A 17,972-nucleotide genomic window follows, 5' to 3' on the forward strand; every position below is an offset into this window, starting at 1 on the left:
AAAGGGTGCAAACTTCAGAGTTCCAGCGATGGACAGAAAAGAGCAAAATGGAGTTGGAATCTTCGTGCTTTGATGAAATGGTCAAAGGGATTTGACTTCATCAATGGGTAACGAAGATGCTTGTAATTCAAGAAAGTAAGTGGGAGCGTAATAATATTTCTAAAAATCTTGTGTGCTTGACACATTGTTAATTGGAAATAAATTTCTTGACACGAATTAGGACTTCATTTGAAAATAGTTTTTTGATGAAGTGCTTAGGCTAAATAGCCTCAATATTAGGCATAATGATCTATGGAGATAGATTTACCTAATAGGGCTAAGCAATAAATACATATTGACAAGATGCTAAAACCGTTTAGCACTAAGAACGACAAGGAGTGATTCTTGCCGAAGTCACATGGAAAGAGTTTTTGCAAGAATCAGTGTCCCAAAACACTGATGAGCAAAATACATGATGGAGATTCCACACACTTATGTGTTTGGATTAATCATGTATTCCATGGTATGTGAAAAACCCAGATATGTCCAATACTCCCAAGATGTTGCGATATGGATACTAAAGTGATCAAAGTACTGATCATGGGACAACAGTGAAAGATGTCATTGAGTACTAGAGTAAGTACTGATGATATGTTTTCTCGCAAGCGGAGATCATGAAGAGTTCGTTGTAAAATGTTACATCGATACAGTCTTCATCTTTTCTCCATGCGATTTTCGATTTAAGTTAAGGGTTTTGTGTAATACACAATATGGTGGCACGGTAGTTGGAAATTGTTCCCAACAGGATACTGTGGCGAATTCTATAACAAATGACTAAGTATGTTGACGCTTTAGAAGCGACAAACAAGATGTTGAATCATATAGTTCATTCATGAACTTAGTATGGTTCCAAGATGGCTTTTGTCAATGGGACACTACTGTAGGTAGTTTCTCCATAACTCAGTCTGAGGAATCCAGGTTCAACCTGTGATTAACATTTATACAAAGCCAAGTCCGCACAAAATATGAATTTTGTGAAAGCGTGAAAACGCGAGGATATGCAGAGATAGACACGGAGCTGAAGTTGTCAGATCTGATGGACATCAGGCTATACCACATGCGAAGCATTTTTTACACCGGCATGCCATAGGTGTAAAGTGCATTAGCATTAACTAGATTATTGACTCTAGTGCAAGTGGGAGTCTGTAGGAGATATGCCCTAGAGGCAATAATAAATGATATTATTTATCTCTGAGTTCATAATTATGTTTATGTTCCATGCTATAACTGCAATGATTCTCGAGTCTGCAATATCCACGAGGCTCGGAGGAAGACTCATATGCACGTGTGGAATAATAAACGGTAAGAAGTATTCCTAGTTTGGCCTCTAAGACTAGCTCAAGTGTTGCATGATGGTTCCGTTTTCCTGATCATGGGCATGTCTATGCCAGCAATTTTGAGGGCACAATGTTAAGAGAACATTTGTGTTGAATCGACCCGGTTTGATGTTATGCTATGAGATTCATTCATCACAAGTTAATGGTAAATAACACAGAGATGGTTAACGTTTGCATGATTCCTTAGACCATGAGAGTATCGAGTTTCTTCATGCTTGCTTCATGAACTTTGGGGTTTGTTAAACGTCATCCGTAAATGGGTGGCTATTACGGCGGCTTACGGGTTCATGGAAAAGTGTGTCAAGTAACTTGATAGCTCAAGATTGGGATTTGCTCCTCCGATAATGGAGAGATATTCTCGGGCCCTCTCGGTGTTATGGTATCCATCATCGTCTGGCTAGACACAGTGTGATTTGATCACAGGGATGCCGGAACACGGAAACGAGAAAAGAGAACAAAACCAGTAACGAGGTAACTGGCATAGTGGACAAATTGTTGATCCACGGGGATGCAAGTAAATCTCACCTCGGGTCTTTGTAACATATCGCGAAGCAACAGGAATAGCACATAGCAACTGGAGGTTCACTCGAATATTCATTTGTGTGGGTATAGGGGTCAATATGGGTGTCCACGGCTCCGATGTTGATCATTGATCGGAAGGGGTTCCGGGTCATGTCTATACTTCACCGAACCTATAGGGTCACACGCTTAAGGGTCATCTATCTGCTGAATACTAGACAGGAGGTCTGAGAGAAAATCACCGAAAAAGTTTCGGACAGCGGAATCGTACCGCAGAGAGAGGTCATCGGATGAGTTTCGATGATACCAAAAAGTTGTTTCGGGATATACCATTAAGTCAAATTGGTCTTGGCAAATGCCTGATAATTATTGGAGGGTGCCAGAATCATTCTGGAAGCTTTTTGGAATTTTCTGAGATAAAAACCGGAAATGTTCCGGAGTTGCCGGAGCCACTTCAGATGCGTTTCGCAGATGAAAATCACTAAAACCGGAATTGTTTCGGAACGCGCTGAAAATTATTATGGTGGGTACTGGAAATGTTCTAAGCCCACATAAATATTTTCAGTTCGAACGGACGCTGAAAAATGTCGTCGTGAATAGTGAAAGTGCTTTTTGGGATATTTTATGGGAAGCCACCTTTTGGGGCTTTTCCCAAAAGGCTTCTAGAAGGACTTGGGGATCAAGGAACCCCCTTTGGGGGGGCCCCATGAAGGTGGGACGTTGGAGGGTGCAGCTCCTCCATGGGGCTCCACTTGTCATCCCTTTATGCCTTTTATACCCTTTGTGTGTGACATAAAGTGGGGGCACTTTTGTTATTTCAGAATACCCATCCTACCCCTTGGTTTCCCTATAAATAGGAGGTGAGGGGGCTGTCCAAACCTCATCCCTTGCTCTCATACACATGCCATGCATTATCTGGCTTCTTCTCTCCCTCCCACGAAAAGAGTTTCGTAGAGTCGTAAGGCTGTCTGGGTTCCGACAGAAACTAGTTCTGGACGGCGAAGCCCTGCCGGATAGATGACACCGTATGAGTGCAACTCTGTAGAGAGATCGTAGTTTCGATCTTAGTTCATGAGTGCCTCCCGAAGGGCTGTCCATGTGACCGTCCAAGCTTCGAAGGTCCTCCCGAAGGGCTGTCTGAGTGACCGTTCGAGTTTCGAAGGTCCTCCCGAAGGGCTGTCCGCGACACCGTCAGGGGGGCCGTTCAACCGCCTCCCGGAGGGTTGTCTGAGGAGCAGATGAGGGTATACATCCTCGCGGTTGGGAGGTTGTAAATCCTAGCTCCGGGGATCTGCACCGCCGTTCGTCATCGACTCTACTTCCTGCTGCGCTACGAGTCAGTAACGAAAAAGATCAAACCATGTATGCAGTCTCCATAGTGGTTCTGGGCTGGTGCATAGGTTGGAAATTTTTTGTTTTCTGATGCGTTCCCCTACACCGAGGCCCCACGAACTCCAGGCTTCGGGCGCCGTTCCCGAACGTCGCCTGCAAGTCCTTTGGGTGAGCCCTCCTCCTCTCCCTTTTCTCCTCCCCCAGCCCTCTTTTGTCCCTCGCTGCTCCTCCTCCTACAATCTCTCCCACCATGGTTTAGTATGGTGCTTGCTAAAAAAAGTGTATGGCTATTTGATTTTGGTTCTCTTGGAGTCTTGGTGATATCTTTCCTACCGTCTTTTTTTCAGTTTCTAATTTTGATGCTTTGATTTGTTGTTTTGGCCAGCAGGATAGGAGGAGCCGCGGATGAGGAGGAAGGAGACCAGCAGCAGCGGGAGATATTCTTGTTCGATTTGGTTCTCATGGTGGCATCTTCCCTACAGTCTCCTTTCTTTTTAGTTTCCAACTTTGATGCTTGGATTTGTTGTCTTGGCCAGCTGGAGTAGGAGGAGAGGAGACAGGCAGGATGAGGAAGGAGACAAGCATGAGGAAGAGAGATTCTTGGGGGTTTGCTCGCCTTATGGAACAGGTGCTTGTTGTGCTACTCATGTCTTTTTTTATCTTACCATCATCTCCAATAGTGTTGAGTTCCCATCGTTTGACTTCATTTTAGGATGTAAGGGACTTTTAAATTGTGATATTTGGTGAAAATATAATGTAATTTGCCCATGAATAGGCTTGATTCAGCCCAAAGGAAACATGAATGGTTTCAGTTTCATCCTATATAAGTATTTATGTTTGTGATATAGGCTGTAGAATTTGCCTACTTTTTTTACATGTGAGAATGTCTAAGTGTGCGCAAATATATGTGGCTGGATTTTATTGGTATGCCTACTGTGTTTCAGGTGTGTTGTTCTTTATTGAGTCAATTGAGAAATTTTTGCTTCTTTCAATATTAATAAATACAAATAGCTGCCTTCAATTATGCTGCTATCATAGAATTGTACGGCTGACTACCTTTTCTTGTCTGACCCTTATTCCAGGCTCTTCTGCAGGCGTCAGTTGCTTTGGAATTGTTCAGAATCGTTTGCTATCATGCATACTAAGTGCGTAAGTACTTTGGGGAAACATGCTAGGATTTGGAGTGCCATGGCTTCCAATCTGAAAATTCAGCTGTGAATGGTTTTCAACAAGAAACTTATTGATCACAAAGAGGTGATTCACTGTTTTATTTGTTCCATTTCATATTCACATCACAGAAGCATGAATCCCTCTTCATTTTTCTGAACAATGCTTAGTGTACACTTTTGCTAGAGTTATGGAGATCAGGACTAGAAGTTTTATTAGTTTATGCTCCGGGAGGAATAGCAGCTGCGGACAATTAGATGATTGCCATGGAGGCTTGCAGAACCAGTGGTTACCTTGGCTGTGGCCTGCGAGGGGTGTGGTTTGCTGAAAAAATAGGCTTTTTTGGTAGCTCCAGGTATACGGGTATTACATTTGAAATGAAGCTTTTGATGTCGTTTTTTTTTTCACATCTGAATCATTCTGAATGTATCCAAGTCTATTCTCTACAAGTCAGATTCTTGGTTCCTCTAAATTTGCCTTATTTGAAACACACAAAATCAATAGCGTAGATAAATAAAATATTCCAGGTAAGTTTCCATTCATAGGATCATCAGCTCCATTCTCTTTGGTCGTAATGCTAGGCTGCAGGTTGATATCTTAATTGGTGCCAGCTGGGTTCTTTCGATTATTTCTTAAGTTCTCTATACTGAAGCAGCTAAGATGGCAAGGCATTTCGTTGAAGCTCTCATCTTGATAATAGTTATATGATGTCTACTATATATTTTGATTAGGTTTGTCATGGAAGTACTCTCTATTCTCTAACTTGCTCAGACGATGCAAATATAAGTTTCTTAAGTGAAGTCAAGTTTGCTTAGTGATATGCATATCTTTGTCACTGAGGATCAGTCTAAAAAAAATAAAAGAGTGAAGATCAGTTTCAGTCAGTAACAAATAGCGTGAAATCATACATGGCAAATTAACAAGCGATACATTGTGTCGTGGCCCAGTTCTACTATTCATTACCAATTGCACTGTTTTTTCAACAATCAAAGCTCATATTTTACATAAAAAATGGTTATATATTCCTGTCAATCCTGCATAGATGCACTTCTATTCTGATAAATAGGCCATCCGCTTTAAAAGTAAGATTTCCTTGGTAGCTTCACTTCAGTTGTATCTCCATACATACATGAGTGTTTCTTCCTTCCATTTACATGAGAGAAAAATAAGGCATGTCATGTTAAATCTTTGATACATTGTACGTGTTAACTGAAAGAGCAATTCCAGATGTGTATTTCCGGCCCTTTGTGTGATTGTTCTATTGTGAGGCTGCACCTCTTCTGTTATCTTACGCGTGATGTACTTGGTCATGTGACAGCTCTTAGTTTTTTGAATATAGCGTCTGTCTACCAGTTGTTTCATGTTCCTGGTTGTTTCTTTTGATAATTTTGTGAATTCTTCCGATATTGGTTGTCCCTTAATATAGCACGCTTCTAAATGCCAGTCGTTTGATATTTAATTAAGTAAGGAATTGTCAGGCTACTTGGAAGGAGTTCGTGTCATGTCTAACCAAGTTCAGCAAGTTGCTGGAGCTGCGCTAGACCCTGCTGTTTCAATGAACACGTATAACCTTAAAAAGACTCTTACAGAGGTTTATGATGCTATAGCAAAACTGCAGCAACTTACTGATGCAGTCTGTCTCTCCTTACAAAAGTAAGGCACATATCCATATTATGTTGAGTCCAGTTCAACACAAAATGGATATTCTGCTGATGATATGGATGGTGAGTACAACAACTACTATTAGATGAGCCCTGCCGACGTGCACCCGCCATAGGGGCTAATAGTGCTTAGACGGTGTGGCGTACCTTGCCTTCCTCTATCATGATCAATGTTGCTATCAACACAGATTGCAATCAATGATGAATAAATATATGCTGTACTTGCTTAAGCCACTTTTTATGTTGCGTATTCTATTTGAATCTGCTATGTAATAACCAGTTAAACTTCCATCAACAGTTTTTCTAAATCAGTATGTGTCTGTGCGCTTGTTATTAATTCGAGTTTCTTATACTTTGTGCTAATGTCCTGGCAATCAAGGGATTGGAAAGTTCGGTTCCACAGGTGGCTTCTCACCAAACCAGGTTGCCGTAGACACCATCGGCTTCAATCTCGTGGACGGCGAGGTAAATTTCTCCTAACACCTATTCATCTTTGGTCAAATGCTGCCACCGAGCTATTTAGGCAATAGCCATATTAATGTTTCTTTCGATCCATTCACTGTATTTCTATCATTTCAAAACTATTACCTGTATGTGTGTGAAAAGAAATCAGATATACATGGCTTAAGATGGAGGCTTGCACACTCAGGTAGGTGGTCAAAGCCCTCTTCTATTGTTGTGGTACTGGTGATCTTGCACGGAGTAGCAGCCTGGAGAGGCGGCCGGCGGTGCACTTGTGAAGCAACAATAAACACGTCTCATGCCAACACACCAAGATGAGCTTCACCCAATCCCTCTCTCTGTATATATGCAAGCTTGTGTCATGTGCTCTGCTTCCTCCTCCCTTTTTTTTAATTAATGGATCTCTCACTGAGCAGAGCATGTTCTTTAGGTTGGCAGCATAAATGATATAGCTAAGTTATCTTCACCAAAGACAGGTTCATCCTATTGCTTGCCTCAGTATTCCATAGATTATCTGCCATGTATGCCTATTGCTTTCCTAACTTGGTAAGTTCCTCAAATTTTGGTATGTGCATTTGGGCCTTTCCACCCTTCTTGTTCAAGAAAACAGGATCCTGATGAATGTAATGATGTTGGACAAAGGGAGATTTCTCATGATTGGGAGAGACTTGCTGATTCATTTTGACCACAGTACCAGAACCCATGTTGGTACAACACCACGCTGTAGTTTTGTTGCTTAGTAGAAAGTCACTTACTTATTTAAATGATGAGAAGTCAATCACTTAGTCGCTGCAGATGTTAACTTATGATAGGAAAATACTTGTTGCTAGATAATACTAGAAATAGGAACTACAATATGACTAGCATTCTAGCTGACAATACAGCATAAGTCCTGGTGAACTTTCCCTGACATGCCTTTGGTTCCTACACGCTGTTGCATTTGTCTGACAGTGTCATGCCTCTGGACGCAGGTGAATGCAGTTGCCTCTTGAAGATCGAGGAGGCCGTCCATCGACAACCTACCCAAGGTCCGGATTCACCAAGGAGTACAACAGGAGAAGCTGTCGGCTGCCTGCAGGTCTGGAAACCACACAATATCTCTGAAACCCATTATCCCCTAATGCATGAATCTCTATGCTCAGTTGGGCTACAGCTAATTTATCATTGTTTCATCTTATTCTATAATGTAGACATCCTGTTTTTTCAACAAGAGAAATAATATTAAGAAATTTTGCTCATTTTGTTGTAGCAATAGCGGCTGTATGAACAACAGTACTGTGTTTTGGCTGTTTGTTCTTGTGCCTTCTGGCCATGTGCGCTTTACTGCTTTGTTCCAAAAAAGCCTAGAATGTTTGTTCTGCTGGTACTACTCTTTGGCTAGGACATTTTTCTTCGAATAACATAAATGAACCTAAAATTGCTTAATATGTTATATCACATTTTGTATTGATGTCTTTGTGCACACCATCTGGATGCTTTGAAAGATTTTATCCTGCTTTCTTTTGATTTGAGTTGTCTTTATGTCAAACGCTATTTGTTTTAATAGATTTAATATTTGAAGTGTCATAATTAATTTTATTTTGGTGGCATGGCTTGCATCACCAAAGAGCTAGCTTTGGACAGGGGTGCGTGGAAGCTTGCTATCCATGTGCCAGAGCCATGAGTTGGTTGCGAGATCTTATGGGTTTCACCTCTAGCCTACCCCAACTTGTTTGGGACTAAAGGCTTTGTTGTTGTTGTTGTTGTTGTTGTTGTTAGCATGGCTTGCATGGTATAAATACATACTATAAGAACTCATTTAGAGTTTGAATGTCAGCAAGTTCTACTCCCTTTTTTTCGTTCGTTGTGCATAGTTTCTAATACATTTATGGCTGATTTGAAGTTTGCACATGTGATGTATCCATGCTCTCTATATAAGCTATGCATTTGTAGTTGAATTCTCTATAGAGCTGAAAGTTACACTTGAAATTATCTTTTTTTATGATATATGGTCGTGTAACTGTGGATGGAAATTGAGTTAAGGTAAAATGGAAAAGGGATAAGAAATGCAGTTTCTATGAGCGAAATCATCCTGAAACATATGGTCGCTTATTATTTATGCTTCTATGGTAGTAAATCAGTTAGTAATGTTACACATAATTATTCTTTCCAGCTGTGTCCCTCACTCTATTGAGCATGTTTTTGTTGCACTCGTTAGTTGTTAAAGTGCATGTATTTCAGCCCATCATCAGGTTTCCACTATTGTACATTTCTCTTGCTACTTTGTTGTCTAAATTATATTTTAGGAAACTATTTGAACTCTTCAGCAGGCCATTTGCTCTATGTTGTTTCTCTTTAGGAGTTTCTTCACGATGCCACTTCCCACCTCGAAAGGCGTCAATGTCGGCGATCCAGTTTTTGTTCTGCATGCATCACTTCTTTCAAAAGAAACCCCGACCTGAGCAAGGACGTGGTAGATGATAATATATCTGTCTTATGTGTGTATGTCAGAACAAGTGATCTATTAGTTGAGCATTATGTAAATTATACTTGGCAATAAAGCTTTGACAAATGTATTTCCTGTCTTATTGTACAGTCTATTACTATCCAAATTATTCTTTGTAAACCAACTCAAAAGCTGTGAATCGATGATTGCATTTGCAAGACAATTTTGAAATATTTTATTGGGTCTATGTTTATGTGTACTGAAAGTTTAAGGAATCCCAAAGGTAGAACCAAACTTTAATCCTATATCGACAATTATGCCTCTTTGCTTCTGGATTAAGATAACAAATTATGCATGCTTAAGTATAAATTTTAAAGAAAAACTCTCCTCAGTTTTCATATGAAATGGTTTGAATTGTTATCCTAAGTGGTTGCTACCTAATTTTAGCTAAGATAAACAAACCATTTTGAAACACTTCTGGTTTGAATTGAGGCATTGTGCCTTTTGGCACAATGGGTCATCTAAGATGTGTTAAAGAGGTCAAATATTACATATTTTAAAAGAACCATTCTCCTTATTTTAAGCATTACAACGGACAAAGTATTGCCTTATTAAGCATTACAAAGGACAAATTATTGCATCACTTGAAAGTACTTTTTTGCAAATAACTCTGGGTCTGACCTGGGACCTTGCGCCATTTGGCACAACGGGTAGCCCTGCCTCGCCGACACTCTTTCAGCCTTGCTGCCACCTCTCCTCTCCCCGTCTGTAATATTATTTTGGCCCTTTTCTAAGATGGATTGCACCATCCATTGCCTCTGGCATGTGCCATGTTTTTCAAAATTATGCTCCTCTATTTCCTGGTGGTTTTTACTACTGTCCATGGATATAACTTTTGCCAACCATGAAGAGTTGCTTGGACAATGAAGTAATTTTCAGTACCAATGGCACATGCAACAATGATTCTACCTAATGTTCATCAGTACTGTAAATGAGCTGTCGTAAACTCATTCGCCTTTTGAGCCATCATCACAATGGAGCTACTCATTTCATGCTTTTCTTAGAACTGTAATGTAACAACTTCGTACCTTTTGTGCCTAAATATTCTAACGTGCATGGTTTAAAAACTTGGATTGCCCTCGGCCTTTGCGCCATCATAAGCTTCTAAAAACATTATGTATTATCACTAAGTATCCATCTACCAGCAGGATCTGTGTCTGAATTTTCCTATCACTACTCTTAAAATACTTGGCTTGTTATCGTCCTTTGCGCCATTGGCGCAACGGGTCATCTAGTAGTAAAAAAACTTCCTGGAATTCTTGGTGTGCCACGGCACACCCGGTACACCCACTAGGTCCGCCAATGGGGACAAGGCGGACGCGGAAACAGCCCGACACACGGATGCGGAGCAGAGCAGTATGTGGCGGTGCAGCAACCTGACAGGCAGCGAGCCATCGCGGGGCAGACCAGTATGTGGTGGATGGGAGGAGGGTGGCAACCGGCGGGGAAGCCAACCGTTGCGGGGGCACGCAGGAGACCAATCAGCAAGGGGGGCTGCGTGCGTGCACAGGTCCTAGATCGAGCCGTCAGTCTTTTTTGTGGCCAAGGGTCGGGCGCTACTATTTCCCGTGAAAATGGACAAAACTGACCCTTTTCTAAAACTTCAACACAAAATGGCCTCAATCTAAAAAGATTTCACAAATTGTCCCCTTTTCACATGACACCTGGGCTAGAGCGCCATGCTAGATAGCATGACGCCCCGGGCTAGGGCACCATGTGGCGCCCTAGCCTGGGGAGTCATGCTATGCAAAAGGGCCAGTTTGTGAAATATTTTCAGAATAGGGTCATTTTATGTTGAAGTTTCAAAAAAAGGCGAGTTTAGTCCATTTTCACCTATTTCTCGCCTGTTGCAAGCTTGAAGGTTGCAAACCGTCTCACCGTGATTATTTCTTGAACAATGGACCTCAAGGCTCAACGCAGCTCTCCCTATTTAATTTTTCAGCTACTTGCTCTACCGATGTGCTAATTAAAAAAAAAAAAGCTACTTGCTCTACCATTAGAGCATTATCAACAATGGGTGCAACCTTGTAGAAGCATGGACATAAGTAACTTCCATAGATAGACCAGGGATCATAAATGTCATCAGCATCGAAAGGAATGCATTGGGTTAAAATCATCCTCACTGGTCCCTCCCAACTCTGAGAACCTACACCACCAGAATTTGGACTGCGACGAAGAGCACACCATGGCGAATTGGCGACTCGAGAGAGATGCGGGGTCCTCTTGCTTGGGTTGATACTAGCCATGGCCAACAATTTTGTCCTATGGAAAATAAATTCTCAACACAAGTTTCCATGAATGGACGACAAAATTTACCAGCATCATGCTACTACTATGTAGTACTCCCTCCGTTCCAAAATAGATGACTCAACTTTGTACTAACTTTAGTACAAAGTTAGTACAAAGTTGAGTCATCTATTTTGGAACGGAGGGAGTACCTTGGAATGACCATGATGACTAATGAGTAATGCATGCATTCCAGATAAGCGCCGGTTTGGATGTTTTATATGCATTCTCTGTTCAAACAAGCTATAGATTAACAGTATTTGCTAACGTGTAGCACTATACCTGTGCAAGGGCCTGGATTTTTTTAAAAAAAATTGGCGTCTCAACCAAGTTTCAATCCACACTTTCTTCCTAAGATACACTGGACATATCTCCGCAGCAAACATCCGTGTTAGCAAAAACAAAAAAGGCTTCTCGACATCTGAAATCGATTCTAAAACCGTGAAGGGAGAAGTAAACAACACTCCACCAAATTAACACGATACCTCTTGTCAACTCGTGCACATCTACAAGATGTCTGCACCATGATAAGAGCGAGACAAATACTCGGTCATGCTTGAACAGGTTCTAGCTTGTAACCAGAATACTGAATGGTGAAACATCCAACTGCCGGATGCAGGTAGAGAGACGAAAATTTTGTGCCTGGGTGGGCTCAACAACAAATTTCACTTCTCAACAGCACATTGAACTAAGCAGGCTTGCAATGCCTTTCTCGTTACAGGATTTAATGGGATATAAAAACATGGAAGGGCACGTGTTCTCTCGCACCTTGAGTTGCAAGACGTAAAAAGTTGGACTGGGCAAACCAAAACAATCCAGCTGCTATTGCCAGTGGAGGTATCTCACAGAGGACAAACGTTCTTCATGCTTGCTCGCCACACACAATCTTGACCCCATTGAGCTATGCACCTGTAGCAGGATGAGTCTGCAGAAGCAAGCAGTACATTTGGTCAGAAAATTTGAGAGGGAAAAAACTCCAGTCTCTTCCAAACTTTTAGTGTTTTCTTCAAGCCTAAAGGATTAACACATCGAAACAGAACAAGGAAGGATGTGTTTCTGAATAAATTTTGCATGACAACACAATGGTATAGTGATAGTTCTTACTTTGTTTTCCACTGTGCTTGTATGCCAGCCTACTAGCAGAGTTTTAATAGCGGGCTATGGCAAATAACGACCGAAGCGTTACCACGCTAAATCAGTGCTATAGCGCGCTAAATGGTGCTAAGCGGCTTAGCATGATGCCCATCCAAACGCTATAGCGCCGAGATAGCGCACTATTTAAAACTATGGCTATTAGATAAGCAATTATGCCATCCCAACAGTACAAAATGATTTGCCATACATTTTTTGTGGACATCCCAACATGCAGGCATGGCTCTTCCTGCTAGTTCCTGGTTACTTGCGCGGTAGTTTTCCAGACCCTATATGAAGTGTAATCCAGCATCGGTAACAAAACATCTACAGATTTGCCCGAGTCACTAGTTGTGAGTGTTGCTTCATGCAAATCTATGTGGTTGTCCTATACTTGACGTCTGTTCTCATACCTATTCCAATTGATTATTTGCTCTTATAGTGATTAGTCAAATTCTTGTGCTTATATTGTCCATTTGATCATAGTTCTGGCACTAGCAATGGAAAATAAATTGTTATCTTGTAGCAATTGAAGGATGGATAATACTCAATTTTCCATTGCTAGTGTTTGGCTAGCATTCAGAAGCCTAATGAAATGTGAAACAAAGATCAACTTACAACATACTTGTAGCGCAAGAATATCGAAAGGATGATAAACAAATGGAAATGATGTTTGCGCAGGATTAGATCTCAGGATAACAGCTCTAGGGGGCACATACCAACATACATGCGTAATAGCTTGATGCACAGGGAAATTTTATTTTGAACACCCACCAACAAAGGTAAACTAACCAACAAAGTCCTTGTAGTGCAAAAAGCATCATCATAGTATGACAAAGATAGCAATTAGAGTGGAAGGTTCATAACCAGAGTAAAGACTGGAGCATATCATATTTAAGCAATCATGTAGTTTCCTCATACAAAGGTGACGATGGATCAAGAAGCTGCTCTCACACAGATAGTAATAACAGAAATGGATCATTTTTTCTATTAAATCACCAATGACGCAACTAAACCCCTGCTATGGGAATCAGGGTCTATTCGTACTCACATGAACTGAGGCTAAGACAGCATGAACTAACCTCTGGTGCCTTGGCCGACATAACTTCTCTATATAATTCCAGTGCCTCATCCATGACCTTTGCCCTAGATAAAAGCCGTGCTCTTTTCTTCCCCGAAGGATGATATATGTCATTCCCTACTAGCTTCTCAGCAACCACAGGGGCTATGTGTGGATCGAAACCAGCAGCAGCCATTATCAGCATTCCCATGCGATCTGCCTCTATCTCCATCCTACATAGGAAACATCATCAGGAGCACTTCTATCATGAAATATTCACATAGAAGAGATAAGTAAAACAGGGTAGAGAACTGTAGACCAAGTAAATTAATTCAGAGATGACTCCCATAAAGGGGATACGTTGAACTTCAGCATAGCATAACATAGAGTTTGGCTACACAGCAAGTTCCCATCAAGACAAGACCAGCGGCTTATGCTCTGATGTAGATGGCCAAAAAGCTGCAACTTACTCAATCGGTCGGTAGTTGCCTTAGAAATACATTTCTATTGGAATTAATGCAGAATTAGATTTGGAAATGTTTTTGGCTAGTTAGACGTGGGCATTTGTGTTGATAGGAAGACTAAATAAAATGGACTTGGATGAACGATTTTGGAGTTTTCAAAGTTAACATAGACTTCTTTAATGAATTATCACTGCATATGAACTATATGTCAATTAAATTTTCTTTAGGGGTGCCATGGCACCCAGGATAACCCGCACTACATCTGGCTATGGAAATCACCATTGACAATCTGAAATACACTGAATATACCTTCTTATGAAGTGCACTTTGAGGGGAAAGGGAAACCACTTTTTGTAGACGATTGACTCTGACGAGTGTCTGGCAACCATGTGCGCGATCTACAGAAAGAGACAACAGCACCAACTTAACACACACAAAAAGACCAGAAAGCACACATGAACCCATTACTTGAGCAGACCTACCTCATGCGCAAGAATAGTAGCAATTTCAGCATCCGTCTGCAGATGGTTGAGCAATCCAGTGAATACTATAATCTTGCCATGGGGCCACGACATTGCACCAACATGCCTATCATTTTTAACAACAATCACCTCCCAGGCTAACCCATCAAGGTGCGCTGTTTGTGATTGTGATTTGCATAACTTGCCTTGTTTCTTGCTCTCAATTGCATGCCTGGCATCCAAGCTCACATGTTTGCAAGAGGATTCATGAACCAAGGCCACATCACGGTTCTTGATGTCAAGGCCACGCTGAACAGCACGGAGAAGTTGCGCTGTGATAAGATTGACACGGACACTGTCGGGGTGGAGTGGGCTAAGGAACTTGGATGAGTGATTCTTCCTGACAAAAGCAAAACAAGACTCCGCATACTCGCGGTCGTCTTGGGGGGAGCGAATGACAAAATGAATCCGGTTGGTATAGGCCACAGTCTCAAGCTGAAAGATGGGGGTGCGGCTGGTGTACGGAATCTGAACGAGATAGGTGTGGTAGACAAACGACCACATGATGTTGATGAAAGCTGCCGCTGCCGTGACCTTGCACAAAAACCAAAAGTAGCTAACAGATCTCGATGGGGCCTGAGTGCTGAAGTAGCGCCGAGGGAGACGGATGCCAGGGGGTTGAACATTGATCTTGATGCTGTTGCGGGGCCGTCCCTGAGTTGAGGCCGAGAACTCCCCACGCCATGGGGTGGTGTGGTGGCGTCGATGGAGCAACGCCGCTTGTGCTAATGCAGGCGGTCGACCACTCTGCTTGATGATGTTGTGGAACATACGCCCTTGGATCGAGCCTAGCACCTCCGCACTGTAGTGGCAAGCTAGAGACAAGTAGGATGAAATATACCAGACTTTTTTTCTAAAACTATAAAAACAAAAACAATGTTCTTATATGCAGCTAACAAGATGAAGATCTTCATTAGAACCTAGGGCAAGCAGCAAGTAGCATATACATTGATGTTTAGTCACTATAACAGATAAAACAGTAAGCAAACAACCATCTTGCCGTAAAAAATCAATGTGACAAGATAAGCAAACAACCATCTTGCTGTACAGGTTTGAACACCAGAAAGAGGAAGGGAGAGGCTTTATGTCCTTCTATGCAGTACATCAAATAGTTATTATGCCAATTATATAAACAGAAGTAATATATGGGATTAGCAGCCCAGAAGATGCGTCCTTTCAACAATCAAGTAGCACTAGCTTGCCCTTGAGCGCAATAGTCATCAGAGAGGAGAAATCAAAGGTCCCGCCCTTCATACAGCAACTAAATTTTTAAGAGAAGGCAGCTTAGCACACGGAGCACAGCATTGCTGCACTGTCCCCTTCAGAGAAAGATTACGCTAGGTTACTACGAAAAAATGGTTAGTGGTTACTTGGTTAGCATGTTTAACAATACAAAATAATTTCATTGCAATAAGGTAGAGGGAAGAGAAATGCTCAATACCAAGTCTCACAAAGTGATTATGGCTGCTGAACCACTAGATGTCAATAAGTGATAACAATACAGCACTTGAACAATTTCTTCACAAATTTACAGGTCCTTATTACTGTATTTCCAATAAAAGCTCAAACAGTTTATCCAAGTATAAGAGACTGAGAGTATGCTCACTAGTTGACTAGATCTTGTTGAGTGACTAGTAAACCTTTAGTCAAAAGAACTATGGACTGCAACAAAGACATAGCTTGGCATGAGAAGATACTAAAAACCACACTGTTAATACCGTATAGTACCTTTATATCCTTCCGCAGAAGGAGCTGCGGGTGCAACGGGCTGCCACGGTGCGGTGCAGTGGCGCCAACGGGCTGCCCGCGTGCGAAGCGCAGTGCGTGCGCTGTGTTGAGACGAGATCTCCCCATTAGTGGTGCCCAGGAACGCCGCCGAGCGCTGCAGCAGGTGGCGGAGTATCGGCATGTCCTCACAAGCAGGACGGCGGCGCAGCGACGAAGCTCCGCGGCTGGAGGTAACGGGCTCGACGCCGCCGCGCGAAATGCCGGATGCGGCGAGGGGCAAGGGGGAGGCCGGAACGCGGCGGTCGAGCGGGTGCGGATGGGAGGGCGGCGGCGGCGCTGAGGGGCAAGGGGAGCGGCAGTCTGTGGCGGATGGGGGGCCGGGCGGGAGGGCGGCCGCGTCCTAAGCCCTGGCGGCGGCGGCGGTGCGGCAGCCGGCGGGGGAGCCAGCCGTCGCGGGGCGCAGCAGAGCAATCGGCGAGAGGGGCCGAGCCGCCAGTCCGGGGATCGAGGGCACTTCGCGGCCCAGGGCCTGGCTCTCTAGGCCAGGATAGCGGCCACAACCGGCGTTCGTTAAGGCCCATAGGAGGGGCGTTCGTTCAGGCAAACGGTTTGCCTTCCCTTTTCACTTTGTTGTTTCGTTTCTTTTTGCTCTACTCTTCTTTGAAATAAAATGCAATAATACGTAGTATATATTAGATACTCCCCTAAAATCCCACAAAAAAATATACTCCTATAAAAAAAATATTAGAGACACATGAGTACATTTTCAATAAATTACGGAAACACCAAAAATCTGAAGTTAGATTTTTAGGCATGGAAAATCCGAGGTTTTTATGGCAATTTGTATTGGCGCTATGATGGTAAATTTAGTTTGCAAGCACAAAAAAATTCTGACAAAGAAAATGAATTGGGGTGGATTTGTCATGCTCGTCAACTAAACTTTCCATCCTCGGAAAACATAATTTGCCATGAAAAATGTTCAGACTTGCCATGGTCGAAAATGTGTCAGATTTGTAGCGGAGTCCATAAATTAATTTAATTTGAAAATGCACCGAAGCATTTTCTTAAAGAATCATGTATTGTTTACAAGTGTTTTGCACATTCATAAAAAATGATTGTGTATTTGAAAATTGTTCACCATGTATTAAAAAGTGTACTGCAGCGGATATAAAAAATTCCATTACGGTATCCCGTCATTTACCTGTCCATATTAGTTTGATTACCTACCTAAAGGAATTCTAGGATTTTACTTACTAAGAACATATTGGCTTACCAAAGAAAATATAATTTTAGTTGGTAAGTCAATAAAAGGCTAAAGGCTGGACAGTTAAGTCAGTTTTAAAATAAATTAATGAAGAAAAAATAGAGATAGGAGGGTGAAAACAATAATGGAGGCGGGGCGGGGGGGGGGGGGTACTTACTTAAGGTTGGACGAAGGACAAGGCGCGTGACAGAACTTATGTTCTTTTTAATTAGAGAAATTCATTGCGCATTTTAAGAATTGTTCATCTGTATTTATGAAGTGTTTATATTGTAGTTGAAAAATATTCAGAACATATTAAAAATGTTTATCAAGCATTAATAAATGTAAAAAGTGTATTAAAAATGTTCTCCATGTATTAACAAATGTTTATCACCCATTTAAAAAATATAGTGTGGTTAAAAAATGTTCATCACAAAATTGTTCATAACATTAAAAAAAGTATTTGTACCTCAAAATATATGTGCATAGCATGGAAAGATATTCGCATGTGAAAAGTCGTTCATGACAATTATAAAA

General features: G+C 41.8%; 1 protein-coding gene and 1 long non-coding RNA gene across 3 annotated transcripts; one reads left to right on the forward strand and one right to left on the reverse strand.

Moving 5' to 3' along the window:
- Nucleotides 1-2,925: 2,925 nt before the first annotated feature.
- LOC123082890 (uncharacterized) lies at nt 2,926-7,971 on the forward strand. Its single transcript, XR_006439143.1, has 4 exons — nt 2,926-3,395; nt 3,613-3,855; nt 4,310-4,481; nt 4,581-7,971. It is a non-coding gene; the product is annotated as an uncharacterized lncRNA (long non-coding RNA).
- Nucleotides 7,972-11,853: 3,882 nt separating this feature from the next.
- On the reverse strand, nt 11,854-16,683 carry LOC123087876 (uncharacterized). 2 transcript variants are annotated; one of them, XM_044509999.1, is made up of 5 exons: nt 16,193-16,683; nt 14,426-15,279; nt 14,253-14,341; nt 13,502-13,712; nt 11,854-12,213 (listed from the first exon to the last, which is right to left on the reverse strand). In XM_044509999.1, exons 1-5 carry the CDS (start codon nt 16,371-16,373, stop codon nt 12,190-12,192), a joined length of 1,359 nt encoding a protein of 452 aa, XP_044365934.1. In that variant the 5' UTR covers nt 16,374-16,683; the 3' UTR covers nt 11,854-12,189. The 2 variants fall into 2 exon arrangements, with proteins under 2 accessions (XP_044365934.1, XP_044365935.1); XM_044510000.1 differs by having other exon boundaries at nt 14,426-16,126; nt 16,193-16,663.
- Between the last annotated feature and the right edge of the window lie 1,289 nt (nt 16,684-17,972).

Source organism: Triticum aestivum, chromosome 4A (assembly GCF_018294505.1).
Source record: "Triticum aestivum cultivar Chinese Spring chromosome 4A, IWGSC CS RefSeq v2.1, whole genome shotgun sequence".
NCBI classification, from domain to species: Eukaryota; Viridiplantae; Streptophyta; class Magnoliopsida; order Poales; family Poaceae; genus Triticum; species Triticum aestivum.